Here is a 22,025-nt window from a genome sequence, read left to right on the forward strand (position 1 = left end):
CAGCTCTAAAAACCATGTCTTCTTCAAAATCTGACTGGTTTTTCTCTAGTTTCTCATTCCCTTGACCATTTTCCGTCAAAATTCACCAGCAGGTAGCCCATAGGGTCGCCTAAGTGCACCTCATATTGAAATGGTGGCTCCAGCAAGCTGAATTGATAGAAATAGCACAAGATGAAGCGAGTATCAGTTTGGGCTGTAGAAGGATAATTTCTAGAAGCCCTCTGGAGTAGAAGTGTGCCTATATGAGGGGAATATATGGCTAAAAGGGTTTGGAGAATGGTATCCTACATTGGGAGAGCAAGCACTTGGAAATTCTGCTCAAAAGAGGAGAGCATGGAGAAGAAGAGAGTGTGAGCAAGAAGATGATGACATGGCACCCAAGGAGGTCTCAAGGAGAGTGAACCAATGCTCTGATACCACATGTTGGAGTTGCAAGAAGGATTGATCAAGTGAGGAAAAGGAGAGAGAGTTTATTCAAGCGAGACATGCCTGATATATAGGCTCGAGTTACATCCAGTAGTGACATCACATGTGAGCTCAGTAGAGCATCTAGATTCACAAATCTCTCAATCAGTTCCATGATTCTCTCAATCACACACCTACTGGATTGACACATCATCAATCACACCTACTGACACCTATCCAGGCACACCATGTGTTCACATGCTGACAACCTTAGACCTTAGGACTCTAGATCCCGAGGTCACAATGCCTTCACTAGGCATGCAATGCCTTCCCATATTTTACACTCTTCCTTATTGGATGCATCATAAAGTCACATATCTATTGGACCCAATGCATATATTCAAAAACGTGGCAAAAAGTATATGGAAGTATATGATTGGGGATAGAGACAACGTGAAAGCATGAGAGGACTTGAAAGTGATGGGAACCAAAAGGGCCTTTTGTAAAAAATGCATCAATGGCAAGGCAATTTTATCAAAGGCGCTGTGGGTTGACAAAAATAGAAGATAGCTATGTGAAAAGTGTTATTGCAAGTATGAAACCCCCAACCAGATATATGCATAACTTGAAGGGTTCCTTTACTTCTAATGGAAAACTAAGTGGTCTCAAGTCACATGATTGGCACAAAATGATATAGGTAACATTATTTGCTCTTGAATTCAAACTATTCAAGAACTCTTGTTTCAATAAAAGTAGATTTGTATGATAAGTGTCAAAATGAAAAAATAATGCCAATAGTAAATGCGTAAACCACTTCTACAAAATAGATATAAAAGTTAGTAAAAAATAAGGTGGATCACAACAACATGACTAGGGATTATCCATGCTAAAGAATTATCCAATGGATGTGAATTAATTGTATGGCACTAGCTCAACCAAAGGCTAGTTGGGAAATCAAAGTGTGTGTTTAGATTAAAAAGTCCCATTAATAATTGAGCCGTACAATTAATTCCATCAATTGGATAAAAAGTTAAAAATTAAAACATATAAGGAAAAAATATTTGAGACATCTAAATTGAAAAATGCAACTAGAGTTTGCAAAATTTTTGATCAAATTAATAAGTTTTAAATAATATTGAGTTTGACAAACATAATATTGAAGAAAGATGTCGAATCCTCAGGCAGTCCAAGTTCCAAGGTCAGGGTCCACTTACCTACCACCATCCAAACGAACTAGGTGTTAGAACATCATAGTTACGTTTGGGTAGACAAGTAATGCATGTTTTCCCCGGCTTGTTATCGCTTTACCTAGGAATATAAACAACCATATGGATTCTTAGATAATTCAAAAAAAACAATTTAGCCACATGTGAAGTTTAAGTCACAAGTGGAGTAAGGAGTGAATGAGTGCATGGGTTAAGAAGGGATTAGAGGAGGTATGGGACGATTAGTGGGCTTGGTATGTGGGGTGTTAAAAAGAAAGTGTAAAGGGAAGATTTCAAGGGGGTACATAAAAGAATAATTCATAGTTAGGGAAGTATTCATGTGTGTGTGTGTTCGTGTGTAAAGAAATAAGTGTCTCTGTGTGTGAGATACATTTACTATTCATTTTGTGTGTGTGTGTGTGTGTGTGTGTGTAGTATAGCACACTTACTACTGTGAGGTGTCTAAGACCATGACACAGGTGGTGATGCAATGTGAGGCATCCTCTTAAGGAGGTGTCAAAGATTTAGGAAGTCTTGATGATGTAGGGCTGATTGGCTTTGAGTAAGAAAATGTGCCTATGGTCTAGGACACCCTCTCTCCCAGTCTATAAATGAAAGGCTTCTCTCTCACAATGAATAGAACACACATTTTGGTCTTCACTGGTGTTCTCAACTCTTGTCATGATGCATCTCTTCTCTCCCACAACTTCCCAAAACTAGTGTGGATTCCAAATTTTCAATACATTTTGGTTTTCAACAAATCAAGAAAAAGTTATGGAGTGTGCCCTAGAATGGGTGTGCATAATTTTAGCACAATGTTGGAGTCCCTTAAGGTTCTCAGTTAGTTTTGCCGTTGGCCTAAGGAGAAGCTGACATAGTGTACTTTTGAATGATTACTTGGTTGCATATAGAACAAAATTTTGATTTTTTTGAATAAATTGTTATAGCCTAGCTTCACATGCAACATAGTACTTGTAATGCTTTAACAGTCTTGTTTTGAATATTTATTCCATGTTTTTTTGGTTTCATGTTCAAGATTAGAATGTGTACTATAACATGAAGGAAAAGTTTATCGAATTTCATGAGAATTTCATTGAGCAATCAGGTTAGGCAAGATACCTATACAAAAAATGCCCTAAACCTCACCAAAAATGGCTACACCCAAGCAAACATTGACCCAAGAACATTGTATGTGACATATAGGAGCCCTTAGTGCTCAAAAGAGACTACCAAGGACTGGTTCGAATCCAAGGAAGCTGAGGAAGGCTCTCCTCAGCTAATGAGCTACGGAGAACCAGTGATCTTATTGTTGTGTTAGAGGGGGTCCCCCACATCATGGTGTTGGAAGAAAACTATTGAACATCGAAAAGGAGATGTTCTGTGTTGGGTTCCCGTTGAGATATTATACCTCCAGATAGTATATATATGTGTGTGTGTGTGTGTATGTATTTATTTATTTATTTGGGGGGGAAGGGGGGGGATTATATTACAATATAGATCGGATTATTGATCCTTTGAGTTGGTGCCTCAGGCTTGTGATAAAGGAATGCAGGTGATCTTATTTTCTAGAGGATAAATTCTAATATTATGAGAGTATCCTTGATGAGTACTATGAATGCATTAGTTATTTTTTCCTTGCAAGATTGAAAATAAATTTCTACACTATTGATCCTTTAATTTGCTGCTGATAACTTTTTAATGAGCTTTAACATAGATTACTAGTTTTTGATGATTTGGTTTTTCATAACATTAAGAGAAATATCTTAAATTAGTTATACCCTTAATCTAGTTAGAATAGCATGGTGGAAAGTATATAGATGATAGGAACATGATAAGGGGTAATACAAAATGAAAAATGATGGACCCATACCATGACTAGTACATTAGTGATTTTTGTTAAGAACATAATGTGATATTTTGGACAAACCTGTTCAACTATGAATTTTAACCCTGGTAAATTTTTAAGAGTAGTACTATACCAATATTACCCCTTTATCATCATGCACGAATGATAGATTTGTGTTTTTACTAGTAGGACGACGTGGATAAAAACTAATCACCAACACTGAAGCCTATCTTCCCACCATGGACTGACAGTTTGTTGTTTGTGGTGGATGGTTGCAGGTGAGTTGGTGTATTTTTCTACCATATTTGCATGAAGTTGATCCTTGATGTACTACACTATGGAACATTGATTCCTTCACTTGGGAATGGCTATGAAGATTTCCTTGCTGAAAATATTATGCTGACCTAGGATAATATGGAGAATGATAGATTTTTGACCCAATGCGTGACATATGGATATGCTTGAACTTTACCCCCCTTAAGTTTTTGGTAGAATGTTACTAAATTTGAAGAAGTGAAGGTGACTTAACCTTTGGTGCTACAAACTAGAATTTCATATGCTTTACTAGGCACTCTATTTTACAAACTAACAATAGAAAAATCTAGATTTGCACCCTCTAATAGGATATCCACAGGTATGGTATATAGTTGGTCTAAAGAAAGGGCCAAGAAGCTAAGGGTATTATTTTAGAGAGAGAAGAGAGAGAGAGAGAGAGAGAGAGAGAGAGAGAGAGAGAGAGAGAGAGAGAGAGAGGGGGGGTGTGGATATAGAGCTTGTGAAATTTGATCTATTAAGTTTACTACTAGAATTACTAGACTTTCCCTTTAATTTGATGGTCACTTATAATGTAATACTATTTTATATTCATCTCAAGACTTACTCATTTAAGGATCATCTATACATTGTGTGGAAATCGAAAAGTACATCTTTCTCTAAATCCAAGTAGAGGGGTCTCCTCAGTAGTAAAATAATAGTGAACTCATATAAGCTCTTATCCTCTATTGAATTACAAACCTTGGTGGGTTCCATTTCTTTACTCTTGAGCTTCTAAGGCTTGGGAGTAAATATCTTCACAATTGATTCTATGATGCCCAAGAAAAGTAGATTCAATGGAAATTATCCTCTCTAGAAGTTCAAGGCTATCACAATGTTGGCCCTTATAGGGCTATGGTAAGTGTAAGATAATGGTAGAAGGGAACATATTATATATGATGGGAAAATAAAGGTGGCCCTTTGGTTTCCACATGTCAAAAACTGCATGTACTTTATGAACAGTGACAAAGAAATAAGCAAATCTATACCATTTGACTCATTATATTACCGTATGGATCCAAAGGTTTAAATGTTTAAAACGTGTGGTTCCATGAGAGGTTCAATTTTTGAATTTCCTCATCACTATGTTGCCGATGTAGAGGTAAGGCCAAAATTCTAGTGGTTTTATGTAGTTAATATAGAATCAGTAAAAAGCACAAGATTTATCCAAATACATAACTAATGGAAAACATAATAAATGTTGGCTTTAGCCTAATGGTTGGGCCATTTTGTCTTAATGCTAAGGCCATGGGTTCAATATGAGGTTTCCATCTTCAAGGTTTCTAGAGTACTTTTATCAAGAGTTTACTATTTCTAGCTATTACGTTTGGGCATATTAGATGACTAGGATCTATTGGTAGATAGAAATCCTCTCAAAAGTGTGAGGAGAGCTATGTTTGCCATCTCTTGGGAGGCCTAAACAAGGAGAATCTGAATGGAGAAGATATGAGGGTTTGCCTTCTCATGGGAGCAATGTTCGGAGAGAAGTTTTACATTTGTAAATGGGGAAAATTTTAACTTTTCCACCTCACAGGTTTAATTCCCCATAACTTTTCAAGCCTTACGGCGGCTGAAATACAAGTAGCTGAATATGATAAAATATATGCATTGTACAAATAAGGATAGATCTATCACGTGAATTTAGAGACGTAAAGTTTCATTGTACATAGCTTGTAAGCTTTTTGTGTTATGTGGGGAAAGCCTCTAGTTTTCCACTCGAGAGGGTTTCCACGAAATAGATGAAAAGATGTATGAATGAAAAAGTGGATGTCTCACGTAAATTTGGAAACTTGAAGTGTCGTTGAACATAGGTTATGGGTTTTGGGTGAAAGTCCCTTGGGACTCGGGAGTGGGTAAAAGAATATGAGATAGGAAGTTAGGAACCCATGAGTTGCAAGTGTGTGTGGGAGGGGGTGAGAGGCACGTACGGGGGGTGAATCTTGGCATGATTTTGATCTTTATTGTTGGAACGATCACGCTCTCCATGTCCTGCCTTGCCCTGCGAAACTTTCAAGTTTTAATGTCTGAGTCCCACAAACCTTCATTGTGTCTATTGTCCTTCCACGTCCCTCTGTTTTCACTTTGCTTGCGGAAACTTTCATTGTTACGATCGTCAATCGCCAACTTACGAAGCACCTGCTCATCATCCAGTCTCTCGACCAGCTGCACCACCTCCAACTTGAGAAGCAGATCCAGACTCTCGACCAGCACCACCTCTTTCATCAGCGAGGTAGCTGAAGCCACAACTGCTTCGTTTTGAGCGTCGCCAGCTTGCTTTCGTATTGTTTATATCTCTACACTCGAAGCTTTCACGTGTCTACATGGCTCATGACGACTCCCAAAAGCCTGTCGAGTCTAGTGCCAGACTCAGATCTGGCGCTTGGCGAAGTATCCTTCTCATCCTGGCTCTCGTGGGCTCTAATTTCTTCACGGTTTATGTGTTCTATTTGCATCCTCATGGTAATAGTCATCTTGGTGAGTTCGGCAGCTCGGAGCGGGCTCTCCTCTCCACAATGGGGCATAGCTTGATGTTAGAACTGAATCGCACGCAAGCCCAGCTCCAAAGAACCGAACAGGAGCTTGAGGACGTGACAGCCGAATTGAAGGCCTCTTCTGACCTGGCCAACATCTTCCTCGAAGAGTTGAGGCGGAACGGGGAGCTTTTCAATTCATCCCCAAGGGTGCCAGGCAAGGAAGCAGAAGACGTGCCACCAACGGATCCATGGTTGAGCTGGTCTCGTTTGATGAAAGAAGAGGCTACGCCGATCAAAGAAATGCTGAATTACATCTCGACGAAGAAGCTGCCATTGGGATGGAGTGTGGGCTTGGCCTCCGACAGCATAGTGTCTCCTGTCGGTCACTCATGTATCAGAGAGGAGAACGATTTGAAGAAGTACATGGACTACACCGTAGGGGGCGAATGCCCCGACGATGCAGGTTTGGCGCATCGCCTAACAATCCACGGTTGCGAGCCCCTTCCTCGCCGGAGGTGTTTCGCCAAGGCTCCCCCGGGTTTCATCGAGCCATACCCGATTCCCAAGAGCCTGTGGACCGTCCCGTCGGATAAGAGCATCTTGTGGACGCCCTACACGTGCAAGAGCTTCGAGTGTCTGAACGACCGCAAGAACCACAAAGCATTTGCAGACTGTCTGGACTGTTTCGAGCTGGAAGGGAGGGAAAAGAACCGGTGGCTGGAGGGGCAAGGCACCGAGCTAGATTTCTCGATAAAGGAGGTGCTGAAAGCGAAGAACGGAACGATAAGGATCGGGCTAGACATAGGGGGAGGGACGGGGACGTTTGCAGTGAGGATGAGGGAGGAGGGAGTGACAGTAGTGACGACGAGTTTGAATTTGGACGGGCCATTTAACAATTTCATAGCGATGAGGGGGGTGGTACCGATGTTTGTGACGATAGCGCAGAGGCTACCGTTCTTCGACAATACGTTAGATATGGTGCATTCTATGCACGTAATGAGCAACTGGATACCGATGGAAACGTTGGAGTTTCTACTATTCGACATCGACAGGGTGCTAAGGCCGGGAGGAGTGTTTTGGGTGGATCGTTTCTTCTGCTTGAAAGAGCAGCTGCAGACGACCTTCGTCCCTCTCATCGAGAAGCTCGCCTACACCAAGCTCAAGTGGAAAATCGGCCCCAAGCTCGACAGAGCCCCTCGCCTCCAAGAAATGTACCTCTCTGCTCTCCTTGAAAAACCCATTCCATGAAGAACTCCACATCTCTCTTAATCTCTATTAGAAGAGCGTGGGGTTTTATGATTGTTGTTCATGAGCTTCAAGACCTCAGTACTATGAGCTTCAAGACCTGCTACACCCTTTCCTTATGTATTAGATCATCACCTTAAAGACCTCACGACTCATTAGTTCATGAGCAGAGTATGATTAGTCCTCTCAGCTACACCCTTTGCATATGTATTAGATCCCTACAAACAAAATTTTTAACGTCCTTATATCTCATATGCGTTATACATAATCGGTTTTTACAAGCTCTACATATGTAAGTTGTTGGTTTCCCTCTTACATATAAGTCTCTTGTTATGTATCTATAGAATGTCATCCTTCACATAAACCCAACAAAGCTAAATTTAAATCCCCTTCTCTCCTCTTATTCACTTCCACCTCTTGACCTTTTTAGTTCACATTCACCCTCCCTCCTCTTATGCATCTTGATTGTCATTGAATATCTCTTCACTTTCAATTTTATGCATGCTCATTATCATTCTTCAAATGTTCCTAGAATCTAGCTTTATCAAATCTATACTCTCTTTTGCCCCAAGTATTTTAATATTTTAAAATGCTATAGTTTATGTGAATCTTGCTTCTTTATGTGTTTTAACTATAGTACATTGAGCCCCCAATAAATATTATATAGGATATGCAACACAAAATGCAAGCTAAGCAATGAGACAAGAGCATTCATTTGTTTGTCCTCTTTTAATGATAGATGCATTAGAGTGGTTTGCAAATTAGATAGGGAGAACTCTAAGGGAATTTTTTAGAGGTTGAGAGAGAGCTAAATTGCACCTCCACCAAGCCTATTAACTCTCACTAAAACTACGGATGGCAAAGAGGACACATCATAAAAAGCCACGTATGTGAAGTCAATGGTCAAGCCAAGGTGAACAAAACTGCAAAATTATTATGTGTTGCATGAAGTCATGAAGGACATCAAAAGGCATACCCAAGTCATAAAGAATGTAAGAAAGAAGCATTCTTAGATATGAAACATTCCTATGGAAAAGATATGTTTGGTGATTGTTAAGCTCACGGTGAGAGGACCATATTCTACATAGATAGATATGATATATAAGAAGATCGAAGTGGGGGGAACCGACTAGCAGATGCGAGCCATTATCTAGCTTAGCAAAATGGAGTAGCAGAGCGCAAGATGCACGTCATTTGCGAAATGGGACGGAGTATGATGAAAGGAAAAGATTTGCCAAAGACTTTCTGGGCTGAAGCATGTAACACTATAGTTTACATTCTGAATCGTACCTACACGAAAGCTGTGAATGGGATGACTCCACTACAGGCCTTTTCTGGTAAGAAACTTTCAGTTGCACATTTCAGAGTTTTTGGATGTGACTGTGTGCCCTTCTTTGCTCCTCTAATCTCTTGGACTGGCGGTGTTCGGATGGTTCCTCCTCAATGGCTGGAGGTTCTTTGCCATCCAAAAGCTGCTTTACCCACTTCGGGAATGGCCGTTGCCGTTGTGGTTCTGTAGGCTCTTCATCTTCTTTGTTTTGAATCCTTCCAAGCACCGTTGGGGGAGTTCGGTCGGTCTACTATTGGTGGCGGTACTGGATGGATATCCTGGTCCTGGTTGTCTGGGAAGGAAGCATCCTCCTCCAATTGATACAGATGTTCTGAGAACACCACATTGCGACTTACAATTACCTTCTTGGTAATAGGGTTATAGAGGCGGTAACCCTTCGCCTCTTCACTGTAGCCCAAGAAAATACACTTCCGGCTCTTCGGTTCCCATTTGGTCCTAGTAGCATCAGGGACATGCATAAAACAATCACATCCAAAAACTCTGAAATGTGTAGCTGAAGATTTCTTATCAGAAAAGGCTTACAGTGGAGTCATCCCATTCATAGCCTTCGTGTAGCTACGATTCAGGATGTAAACTGTAGTGTTACATGCTTTAGCCTAGAAAGTCTTTCGTAAATCTTTTCCTTTCATCATACTCCGGCCCATTTCATAGATGATGCGTATCTTGCGTTCTGCTACTCCATTTTGCTGTGATGTATGTGGCGGGGGTTTCTGCCTCTTGATCCTGTGACTTTTACAGTAACTTTCGAATTTAGTTGATGTGAACTCTCCACCTCTATCTAATCTCAATTTCTTCACCTTCCTCCCCGATTCTTTCTCGACCACTACATGCCATTTCTTGAACCTACTAAAAGCCTCATCTTTAGTCTTTAGGAAGTATATCCATATCCTTCTACTGTAGTCATTGATCACCGTCATGAAGTAGTAGGAATCTTTACTATTACAAACATCAATCAAGGCGAGGTGAACCCGATCGGCTGAAGCGGATCATCTCTTGGCCTGATTGAGACACAAACATGCATATCTCCCTCTCCCTCTTTTACTCTCCCTCTCTCTATTTTCCTCTCTCTCTTTTACTCTCCCTCCCTCTCTTTCCTCTCTCTCTCTCTCTCTCTCTCTCTCTCTCTCTCTCTCTCTCTCTCTCTCTCTCTCTTAAGAGCCTAGTGAGAGTCAGCTAGGGTGAGGTGAATCCGATCGGCCAAGGCGGGTCATCACCTGGCCCGACTGACCAACACTAAAGGCTATAGAAACTCACCCAAAGGTCAAGGAGACATTGCAGCAAAATTAGCAGGGTGGGAGTGGCAGGGGCAGGATTCTTTTATAGGATTTCACTGCTATACCACACGGTACCTTCCTTCACCGCACGGTCTACCAACGTTTGAGATTGCATATCCTTCTGAATTGGACGATCCAAGATGCCACATGTGTCGATATGATATCTACCATGCGGTAGAGGTAGGTTATTGTGCATTGTCTCATGGTGCCCTAAAAAAAATTGCACGATGGTATGGATGTGGGACCATGCAGGGGAGTTCATACTACTTGGTATGGATCAATACCACATCGTAGTCAGGACATTATCCAATGCAGTAAGATTACAAATTGCACGGTATGCTCCCGGTCGGCAGTCGGTGTAAAGAACCACATTTTTTGGCATTTAGGGTGTTAGGCCGCATTCTTTAATCGAAAAGTACATATTTTTATTTTTAAAACGTACTTTTAAAATCCCTATCTAGCATACTCTCATTCTTCCATTATAATATGCATCCCCTCGTTGCTCTCTACACTCTCCATTTTGTCAAGTAGCCAATCGACATGAATATCCTTTGGAAGTACTCTTAGATGCTCAGGGTATGGCACATGAGATCCATGGTGTGTACAAAAGAGGGCTCTTTGTCCTTGTCTTCTTGCCTTTGCATCCTCATATCTTGTCATCGATCTTCTCATCACATCACTATTAAGCATGCAATAGAGGTTTAGATTATTAAGAAACTCCCTGTCCATTACTTTGCTCCGTCCTTGCCCTTGAGGCACAATAGACTCTAGAGGTCATCCTTAGGTTTTCATCATCTCTCCATAGTTGTGGGAGAGAGCTATCCACATTGACATGAAACTCAAAAATATATACAAGTGACTCTTGTACCAACCAACCCTCAGCCATGCTACATTTGGGCCTTTCATTTTGCCTCACAAAACCCTTAAAGGTCTTCATAAAGCGCTCCAAGAAGAACAACCATCGTGCATGTACAGTGCCACATATAGCAATATCATCCACCAAATGCACTATGAGATGTATTTGGCTTGTGAGAATAGAACATGGAAAGGTCTCCTCCACTAAACAAACCACCTCCACTGACATAACTCAAGCATCCTCAAGAATGGTGGGATCTAGTTCCTTTCAGCTCTCACATACCTAGAAAGAAAAAAGTGCACCATATTAGCAATATTCAAACCTTGCATCAAGCATGGATACACTTTACATTTTCTATAGTGTGAAGTACCTCACAAGCTCGCCCATCTTGTAAATAAAATCTTTCATGTCCTTTGATGCACAATGAGAAATGCTAGTAGGCAGTATGAACTGAACACATGAGCCATGGTTGATTAGTTGCTTCTAGACTCACAAATTTGGAAGGAAAAAGAGGTGAAAAAGAGATTATGCCAAGTCATACTTGGAACAATTTGTGCCAATCATGAGATTTCAAGCCGTATAATTACTCTACACCTCTTTTCTTGCTCTTTGTGAAGGTCCCCTTCAAACACCTCATGGAGATCCAGTGGGAGTATGAATTCTAGTGATAGCCCGCTTCACCACCACCATCTCTTTCTTTGATAATGTCCATGGTGCATGGGGTAAAAAGACATGCCCATTTGGTCTCTCTTGTGGCTAAGTTGTGATCACGCATCCTCCCTGTGGTGCACAGATCCTCCCTTATGGTCAAGGAATCTCATGTCCCAATCAAATGATCCCAAATGGTGGATGCCATTGTTGAAGATATGCATGGGATCAAGCAGGTGATTGATCTTGAGGTGGGACCAATATGGTAGCTGATAAAAGATGGAGTATCTAAACAAAATATGGTGTTAGCGTGTAATCTTTATTTCCCTTCAATATAGCACACAATGGTCATGAACCCTTACTAGCTCATGCCATGTGGAGGAGTTGTCATGGAAAGATCCCAAATTTGCTTCCAATCTCTTGTAGTGAGTGACTATGGAGGGACTTCATTCCAAGGGGTGACATATCTAGGATGATCAGGTGGGAGAAATTGATGGTGATTCTCGTAGATGACTTTCTTCAAGTCCTCTGGCCATGAAGCAACTAGCGAAGGACCATAAACAGGACATGAATGGTAACCCGATGTAGTGAGACCAAAAAAATAGATGCAACTGCATAAGCAAGGTGGGTTCTCAATGCCACATCAATTGCATACCCATAATTAAAAGTTCAATGCTTACCTGAACACTCGCCATAGCATAGGCAGTCATGCACATCGTCCACATCAACACAGCCTTGCAAATGAAGTCACGTGACAAGGGAGGCCTGAAATCAAGCATCTCGATACCTCTCCAAAGTATCTCTAGCTCATCAATCAAAGGCTCCAGATAAACATTCATGTTTTTGACTTTATGTTTCCCTAGAGTTAGAAGGGATAACATAACATGTCCTTTCTTAATTGCCATAGAGGGTGGAAGATTATAATTCACCAATATCATTGGCCATTTAAATAATGCAATCTATAAGACTTTGTAACTTGGACTCACTGGTACTATCATGATGTGGTCTAGCATGCATGGTTACCCTCTTTTGACTCCCTAGTACTCCCTTGTTTGGTGAGAACATACACATTATTATCTAGAGGGTTGGCTAGATTTCAAAAGTAATAATAGATATAATTATAATGGAGTAAACTTTTTTGCATCATTAGTTTCTTTAAAAACTCGCAGAGTCATAAAACCCTATGAGGTGCCTAGTTATAGTGGTCGAGTTTTCATAAAAAATCACAATTTGAAATTGAAAAAGAAAAAGTGATTCCTTTATAAAGGAAAAAACTCTCATACGAAAAAGTATATATACTGTCAAGCCACCCCCATACTCCCCCTCTGATATCTCAATCACAATTAGAATCTCAATCTCCAAATCGTAGCTAGAGGTAGAATATGAATCTCAATATCAATCTCAAATTTGAAATATTAATCTTAATCTTAGCCTTCAAATCCGTGACTTCTCAATCTATCTCAAAACTCGTGCACACGAAGGCACTTTTTCAAAAATCTATGTAGAGAGATCAATTCTTCTTCTAAAATCCATGAAATGACTATGCTTGGAAAAGAAATGTGATGATTGGGTTTCACTTACCAAGAGGATTTGACACAAGTGGAAGTGAGTAGCATTATTAACTAGAGATTGAGGACTTGAAGTCTTTTATAACAAAAGCCATGGATATGATCTTATAAAATATTTCACAATCCTTGATAGTAGCCCTTAATAAATGCTCAAGAAAGGTTTAGAGTGAGCTACATAACTGAGCCAAACTTTGGAGCTTACTAGATCATTATTGAGTGTAGGTCATCATAATGAATTTGTAGCTATATTAGGCCATATTTAGAGCTATATAGGAGCTCATTATTGAGTGGAGGTCGTCACTATTGAATTTGTAGCTACATTTGAGTGCCATATTTATGAGAATGTGGTGTTTGCAAATTAACCCAATTTTTGAGTTTAGTAAGTGAATATATATTGTGAGGTGCACTGCACAGTGGAGAAGCCTGATGACATGGCATCCATGTGGCACTACCTACATGGACTAGTCAACGTGGCACACACGTGTCATACGATTGTAACTACCTATGCCGCCTGAGATGGTATTAGGCGTAGGACAGCACTAGAGAGGGAAGACGTTAACTGAAGCTAATAGAGGAGCATTCCACATCTCACAGCGCCAAAGAATCATATGTTAGAAAACGATTCAGCCCAGCACGATTACATGGCGAATGAACATATGATGGCTTTGCTCAACCAATAATCGCATCAAAATTAGACGTTGATGGCAATGCTCATTGCTACTCATAATTCACGGGTTCCAACGTTCAAACCAATCATCGTTCGGTCCCAAATCATTCCATGGATTGCCGACCGAGGATGTCATCGTGTGGATTGATCATTTTGAGAATATAGCTGACTATCATTTTTGGACTGATGATGGTAAAGCCCTCGGACTTTGCACAGCTTTAGAAGGAATTACTGCTACGTGGTTTGTACAACAACAGGACAGCAACATTGGCCAAGTTTGCGCCATCAATTGTTGCAAAATTTTGCCCATTCCAACATCACACAAACAACCCTACAACAATTGAAAGATTTGGAACAAAAAGTGGATGAGCCAGTAGCACAGTTCATGGTCAAGTTAAATGAGTTGCTACTTCAGGCAGATTCAACAATGTCAGAAGAAATGAAGTTGTTTTTTCTTTGGCCCCAGTTGAGGCATGATATTTCTCGATGCACCAGAGATCAAGGACCCAAAACATTCTTTGAAGCCATGCAAATTGCACAATAGATTGAATCTTATGATACATGCAAACCAAATAGCAACACCTCACCCGTTGACAGAAAAAACCGATAGTATAGATACAATGGTTTTGATAGACATGGATGTGTAGAATGTGGCTAAGCAATTCCAACCATGCAAGTTTAGCAAAGATTTCAAAAGCAGACTCCCTGATCGAGATGAAAAAGGCCGACCCCATTGTTTTAACTATAATAGATATGGGCATGTGGTAAAGTACTATAGATCACCGAAAGATGTTTCTAGGCAAGAGATTCAACAAGTGCAAGTGACAGATGCTGCCTCACTCATAGAGCTCCCTAGAAACGCTTGAGTGATTGGTTGATGGAGGCCAGCCAACCGCATGTTCAATCATCTACGTCTAGCAAAAGACAGGTCAGATGAATATTGTAGCTCTCGTGGATACGAGCAGTACCATTTCTTCCATAAGTATAGACTAGGTGAGCAGTTTAGGGGTTCCGACATATAGAGGCAAAGGCATTCAAGTTTTGTTTGGGGATCACCAGACATTATACAGTTTAGAAACACTAGATACGATTCGGTTTAGCACAAGGGGCTTCACACATACAGTCTATCAATTGCCAAAGCAATTATTTCCTTTAACCTTAGGATGTGATTGGTTAGAGAGGCAGCAAGCAACTTTGAATTTCTCAAGCCATCTGTTAACAATTAGTAATGATGTTCACATTTCGTGGGTTCAGTGGGGATCTTTTTTTGATATGATGTGTAGCCAGGTAAATTCGGAAGTGTCACCCTTACTACAAGCAAAGGAGATATAGCATTTGTTGTAAAAATATCCACACACAACATCAGACCCAACTCTCCCGACAATAACAACAGCAGCAATCTTTCATTATATCAAGACGATGGAGATGCATACAATTAAAATGGCCATCTAAAGACGCTCTCTGAAGTAGAGAGAATGTATCAACCAAGCAATACAAGAGATGTTACAAAAGAAAGTCATTAAACCATCCACGAGCCCATGGGAAACCAAACCACATTTGATGAAAAAAGCTAATGGAGAAATTCGATTTTGCATTGATTTTAGACCACTTAATGTTGTCATTGTATGCCTCATCTAGATGATCTGTTGGACCAACTGGGTTCTTCAAAGTATTTCACTTCATTTGATCTTGCAATTGGATATTGACAAATACCATTACATTCAGCTGATGTGAAAAGATAGCATTCTGGACTCCCACGGGATTGTACCAGTTCGAAGTAATGCCATTTGGTCTTTCAGATGCTGCTAGCACTTTCCAAAGGATGGTGTATAACATTTTCCATGATCTGATTCAAAAGAACGTGTTAGTGGTTTATATTGATGACATTTTAATTCATACAACAACTTGGGAGCAACACACACAAGTTTTAGAAGAAGTACTACAAAGATTGCAACACAACAATTTAAAGTTGCAGTTAAAGAAATGCAAATGGGCAACAACAAAAGTTAAATTCCTTGCGTTCATTGTGTCTATAGCTAGGATTCAGATGGATCCCGAGAACGTACGAGCTATCACTCATTATCCCGAACCCCATTGAGTAAAGCAGTTACAACATTTTCTTGGGATGACCATTTTTAGCACCAGATTTCTTCCTAAGTATGCCATAGTCACTTATCCGTTGTGAAAGTTGCTCAAGAAAGGTGAAAGTTACAATTGGAATGTGGAATATCAAGAGGCATACCATAAGTTAAAAGAAATGTTGTCATCCACTGCCATTCTAAAGTATCCTGATTTTCAACAACCCTTTTTGTTGAGGACTAATGCATCCAATGAAGGGTTAGGAGCCGTGTTGTTACAAGATGACTAAGGTCAGTTGACACCGATTTCTTTCATTAGTAGAGCATTGACACAAGTTGAAAGAAACTATTCAACTATAGAAAAGGAATTGTTGGCCGTGGTTTAGGCTTCTACCAAATTGCATCCTTACCTGCATGGTACGAAGGTGGTCATGCAGACAGATCACCAACCTTTGATTCCATTACTCAAGAAGAAGCATCCTTCAGGTCGTTTGATGAGATGGATACTGCCCCTTCAAGAGTATGTGTTTGAATTGCAGTACACACCAGGAAAAGACAATGAGATAGCCGATGCATTGTCTTGCTCACCTTTGGTCCAGAATGCTCAAACACAGCCACCAGCTGATTTGTTGTTGCAACTAGCTCATCCTGAATCCCAACTACCGCTTGATTTTTACATACAGAACAACATCCAGCCAGTCGATCTGTCTAGTTTTGCCACAGTACAGCAAAAAGACCCTGCAGTCTTTCAAATTATCTCCCATCTATGTGAGTTTAGCACACACCTAGACCAACATAGATTTCAGTTAGTAAACAATCTACTTTTTTATGTTAGTCCACGCTGTGACCCTCATCTCAGATGTCCCTATAGCATTATGCACCAACTTTACCAAGTATTTTCATGCACACCCAAGTCCTTAGATCCAAATAATACTGGCGTAAAATGAGGACGTTCATCACAGACCACATCCGCACATGCATGCTTTGCCAAGCCACGAAGTCACCCATCACTGACTTAGTAGTTTGGGATGTTATTGGCCCTTTCCCTCAATCATTGACAGGTAATAAGTACATAATTCTTTTAATGGAATATCTAACAAAATGGTGTGAAGCTACTGCTGTTGCAGATATTTCAGCAAATACTATAGCCAAGTTCCTAATAGAACAAGTGATCGCTCGACATTCTTGCCCGAAGACAATCTTGTCTGATCAAGGTTCCAATTTCAAATCACAAGTGATAGAGGTCGTCGCGAAGTGTTTGGGGGTGCAGCTCATGTTTGCAAGTCCACACCACCACCAAATCGTGATGAAAAATCTCAAACAGATGATCAAGAACACACTATTCAAAATTTTTGGACTTGTGTATAGTCCAATTTGAGAGATGGACTAAAAAACAGTCCAAAAATTTTGAATATACTAGTAATGTTGCTTTTTGAACTAGATTTTCACAACTCCAAACAAAATATTTGGTGATTAAGTACTAAGAACATCAATGCATAACCAAATCTCTTACAGAGGTGGTCTACATAAACATCTTCATAACTTCTTATGAATTGAGATACTATCACCCGAGAACATCAATAGATGACCAATTCTCTTAGAAAGGTGGTGTAAATAAACACTTTATGTATAAGTGGTGTGCACACACCTTTATGACGATTTCTTTTAGAAAGGTGGTGTACATAAACCCCTTAGAAAGGTAGTGTACATAGATCCTTTTATGTGTAAGTGGTGTACATATACACCTCACTTGGTGTTAAAAAACACCCTTAACTATAAAAATACATTGACATAAAGTTTAAAATACACCATTAAGTATAAAATGGACCTCATAAACAATCTTTATACACAATAATGAGAGTAAAGAAATAAAAAAAGTAGTTAAATTTTTATTAGATATTCGCTTTACATAGAAGTTCAAAACTTGCGAAGTTCAAAACTTGTGATTACAAAGTCATCAGCCATCATGTTCCTCAGTACCAATGTCCTCAATGCCAGGCCCTTGACTACCAGGGTCTTGAGTCCTAATAGGCTGCTCTAAGATAGTACCAATGTCCTCAATGCGCCCTTGACTACCAGGGTCCTGACTAATAGGCTGCTCTAAGACTGGAGTCTCAGTAGCAAGGTTCTCAGTAGTTTGCTCTTCAGTTCCAAGCACCTAACTAGTAGGTTGCTCTAAAGTCTCATGTCCAAGTTCTTGGTGAGTAGGGTCCTGGCTACTAGGTTCCTGACTAGTAGGCTACTCTGGAGTCTGTAAGGTTATGGTTGAAGAACCATCTATGCCTCCTGGTAACTCCTCCTGATCATGCTTTGCCTCATCCATACCTTCTTTAGGCAAGGCTTTCTTGCTTGATCCACTTGCATGTCCTTCACCCAAGATCAAAGGTGCCTTCCTCACTTTTAATTTCAAGGGAAGTGCTTCCACCTCTTTAGCCTTACCTTTTCCTATGACGTGTTGTACTACTACTTCTTGCTGCCACAAGCCTTCCCATATGATGAGTGGAACCTCCTTGACTCTAGTTGACAATTGATCATCCTTATTCTTTGTGCAGATTTCTTCTTGGCATAAGTCATCGGATGCAGAGCTTTCATCCTCATCATCACGTGAGCTAGAATCATCACCCTCAGACTCACTACCCTCGTCTTTGACATTTTCCTCACTACCCTCTTCTTTAACATTTTCCTCTTCAAAGAAGGTAGTGCAACTATAATATGTATCAAAGAACTCAATCTGATGGGGGGTATCAATGACATTTACATTTCTACCTTGGCGTAGCAATTTCTCAGTGGCAAAACCCATTCGATACAATGCCACTTCCCACCCATCATTTAGTAAATTCTTTGTCATCTCTAGTATCACATCAGGATCCATTGGCTTTCTATAATCCACCATTGCTGCATCAAGTTTAACCTTATTGTCCTCAAAGTAATGAAGCTCGAGAGTCCTTAAAGGAATTTTGATTAGATTGCCACCTCCCCTAGATAAGAAGCACATCAAGAAAGGCTGCAAGACTTAAATGGCAATGCCTTCCAAGACAGTCATATGATTGCGTAGGACTATACCATGGTATACTTTTGAAAGTAAATACCCAAATGTAGATGTCAAACTTGCATAAAGGCATCCCTTTGTGATTCTGTCATGAACAGAACCAATGTTGATCTTTTCTTTTCTACCATAGGACCTTCTATGATAAACCGCACAAGTTCAACTATCCGTGATACTGCAAGGTCTTGCAATTCATCTATGAAAAATACACATGGCTTCTCCCAAGCATGACTGCTCATTGTTATGAAATGCTCTGTATCAATGCCATTGATGTGTGCAAAATTTGTATCATTCTCTGATAGCAAGATATCATGGGAGAAGCTGAATGGAGAATCATCATCTAAACTAGCAATTGCTCTACCTTAGGCAGTGGACTGCAAGGCCTTTTTCTTGATGTCCATATATTCTGTCTCAACAATCTTTGGCATTTTAGCTCTTAGATCCTTTGTTGGTGTGGCATCTGCATCCATTGAAGCCAACCACTTTCTAGCCCATGTCTTATCAAGGAGTTGACCTAGGCTAAGTGCTTTCTTCTTATCCACATTAATTGACTTGCCAGCTAACTCATCATCAAATTTCAATAAAAACAATAGTGCCGAGAGAGCAGCCTCACTTTGAATCATTCGGGTGACCACTTCATCCAAGTTGCTATGCTTGCTCTTCTTTCCAAAGAAACAGTCACCCCTTAGGATCTTCTTACATACTGCTTCTGTTATTCCATCTGGAACAAACCTTAATGCTCTCCACCAAACAATAGACATCGGTTTCATTATTTATTTCCTCTAAGTTGTAGTGTGCTCTGGTGCCTCAAAGGATATCTTTCCTATTTCATATGCTTGGCAAACATCCACCATGCTCTGAAACACTGAGTCCTCACAGAAGACAATGCAAGTAACATCCTTGTATCTTGCAACGGCGGTGTTCAGATCCTTTGCCTCAACCTTATTACTTGGTATGCCTTACATATTGCTTATAACACCTTTCAAGCATCTATAGAACTGAGTCCTCTTTGCCAAGTACTCAGATGTAGGTCTCCTGCCCTTCACTGTTTGTGGCTTTTCATAGCCCATCCATAACTCCCTTGCCTTTATCAGGATCTCAGAAAGAGAAGAGCTTTTTTTCAACCTAAATGGAGCAGAATTCAGACTTTTTGATTCTAGAATGTACTTCGAGTCATCGTTAAATATGCATACATGACAAATGACCCGTTGAAACTTTTTCATCCACTCAATCTATGGCAAGTTTCCTTTTCTTCCCTCATCAAGGGCGATCGTACAAGCTTCACAAAAGTGGTGCCCATCAATGGGCTCAAACTTGCATCTTTCCAAGAATCTATTCTTTGCCAGCATGTATCTCTTCTCGATGTCAGTCCCATATCGGCTTTGGTACAAAGACTCTCCACGAACAAAGTCACTCCTTCTAAAGTTCTCAAAAGCATCAAGAAAGTCCACACGCTTTTGAAATGTGACATCAGGCAATGTAGGATCATCTTCTTGAAGTCTCTTAAATGACATAGGACGAAGAGTGATATTAGTGGCAAGTGGAGTTCTTGTTTTCCTCATATCTTCATACAATTTGCGTGCAGATCTCTTATCTAGCTTTCTTTAATTTGTGAACAATGAAGCTCGATCAATAAGCATTGTGGCCACACTGAATTATGAAAATCCCCAAATGTACCCCTCATCCTCTGGAGGATGTAAGTCTGCCACACCTATAGAAAAGTCTGCGAGACTTGTATCTTCTTCTTGCGGATCCTCCTGATCATTACTATCCAATTTTTTGCCTGGTTTTAAATAACCTACACTTGAACGATCTACACGTGGAGTAGGAGTTATTTTTTCTCTCTTTTTGGGAATAATTGTGGAACTTGAATCTACTCCACAATCACTCCTTGTTCGTGTAGTTGCAACAGTCGATGGTGTTGGTACAATTGGAGATACTATAGTTACTGCTGTAGATATTGTAGTTACTCTTGCCGGAGATACCGTAGTTATTGCCACAGATATTGGTGGCACAACTTGAGGGTTACATGTTATAGATGACGTACTTACTGCTGCTGAAAGTACAACATCACCACTTGAAAATGCATTCCACATTTTCTTTAATGCTTCCAAGGCACTAAGTAATTCTTGGGATCCCTCAATTGAATCTGGTAAGGGCTTCAAGAAGTGCTTGTGTGTAACTCGTAACTTGTAGACCACATCGTCATTCTTCCCTTTGCACACAACTTCTATCAAATTATTTTCTTTAATGTTGATGGTTGAGACCATGCCACCATTTCTTACTGCCTCTGGAGAATATTTCACGCTTGACACATTCTCGACAGTGATCACCAAAAAATACTTTGATTTGCACTCCATAAAATACCAAGCATGTTCAAGATATTTGAAAGACACCTTGGAACCAAAACTCGAAGCCATAGTTTTTTGCAAAGCAATCAAAAACAAAAAATGAGAATAACAATGATTTTCAAACTTTTAAAAAAAAAACTAATTAAATATTTAAATATTAAAAATTAATTAAAATTTTAAATGTTTAAATATATTTTTAAAAATATTTTTTTATATTTCTAGATACTATTTTTTGATATAATATTTTTTTCAATAAATAATTGAATTCAAAATATTTTATAAACATAGATAAAAGAATTTAATTTATTTTTTCTATTTATTTGATTTAAAAAAAATTATTTAATTTATTTATTTATATATCTATATATTTAAATTTAAATTTATTTTTTCTAAAAAATTTTAAAAATTTATTTATTTATTTAATTTTAATTTTTAAATTAAATTTATTAATTTAATTTTTTCTTTTTTTAATTATTGATTTTATTTTAATTATTTATTTATATATTTAAAATTTAACTTAATTTTTTTAATTTTATTTATCTATTTATTTTTTAAAAATTAAATTAATTAAATTTATTTTTTTAGTTTTTTAAAGCCCCGAAGGACCCCCACTTAAGGAGAGGAGGGGATTAACTCCCAACCTATTGCATGCGTAATAGGTTGGGGGTGTCCGCCCTCCCCTCCCCTCCTCTCCCATCT

At 39.5% G+C, this 22,025-nt stretch overlaps 1 protein-coding gene and 1 pseudogene across 1 annotated transcript; both read left to right on the forward strand.

Annotated features, from left to right (window-relative positions):
- The first annotated feature begins 5,708 nt into the window (after positions 1-5,708).
- On the forward strand, positions 5,709-7,824 carry LOC147893473 (putative methyltransferase At1g29790). The gene has a single exon (XM_087386146.1). It carries the CDS (start codon positions 6,090-6,092, stop codon positions 7,488-7,490), a length of 1,401 nt encoding a protein of 466 aa, XP_087242272.1. The 5' UTR covers positions 5,709-6,089; the 3' UTR covers positions 7,491-7,824.
- A 6,113-nt stretch (positions 7,825-13,937) lies between these two features.
- LOC147893474 (uncharacterized) lies at positions 13,938-14,717 on the forward strand (annotated as a pseudogene).
- The last annotated feature ends 7,308 nt before the right edge of the window (positions 14,718-22,025 follow it).

The sequence above is a fragment of the Dipteris shenzhenensis genome, chromosome 15 (genome assembly GCF_047967505.1).
Source record: "Dipteris shenzhenensis isolate YYH24624 ecotype China chromosome 15, Dip_SZ_1.0, whole genome shotgun sequence".
NCBI lineage: Eukaryota > Viridiplantae > Streptophyta > Polypodiopsida > Gleicheniales > Dipteridaceae > Dipteris > Dipteris shenzhenensis.

Bases quoted from the DNA above. Each gene is read 5' to 3' on its own strand.
- LOC147893473 (XM_087386146.1), top strand. From the start codon at position 6,090: ATGGCTCATGACGACTCCCAAAAGCCTGTCGAGTCTAGTGCCAGACTC.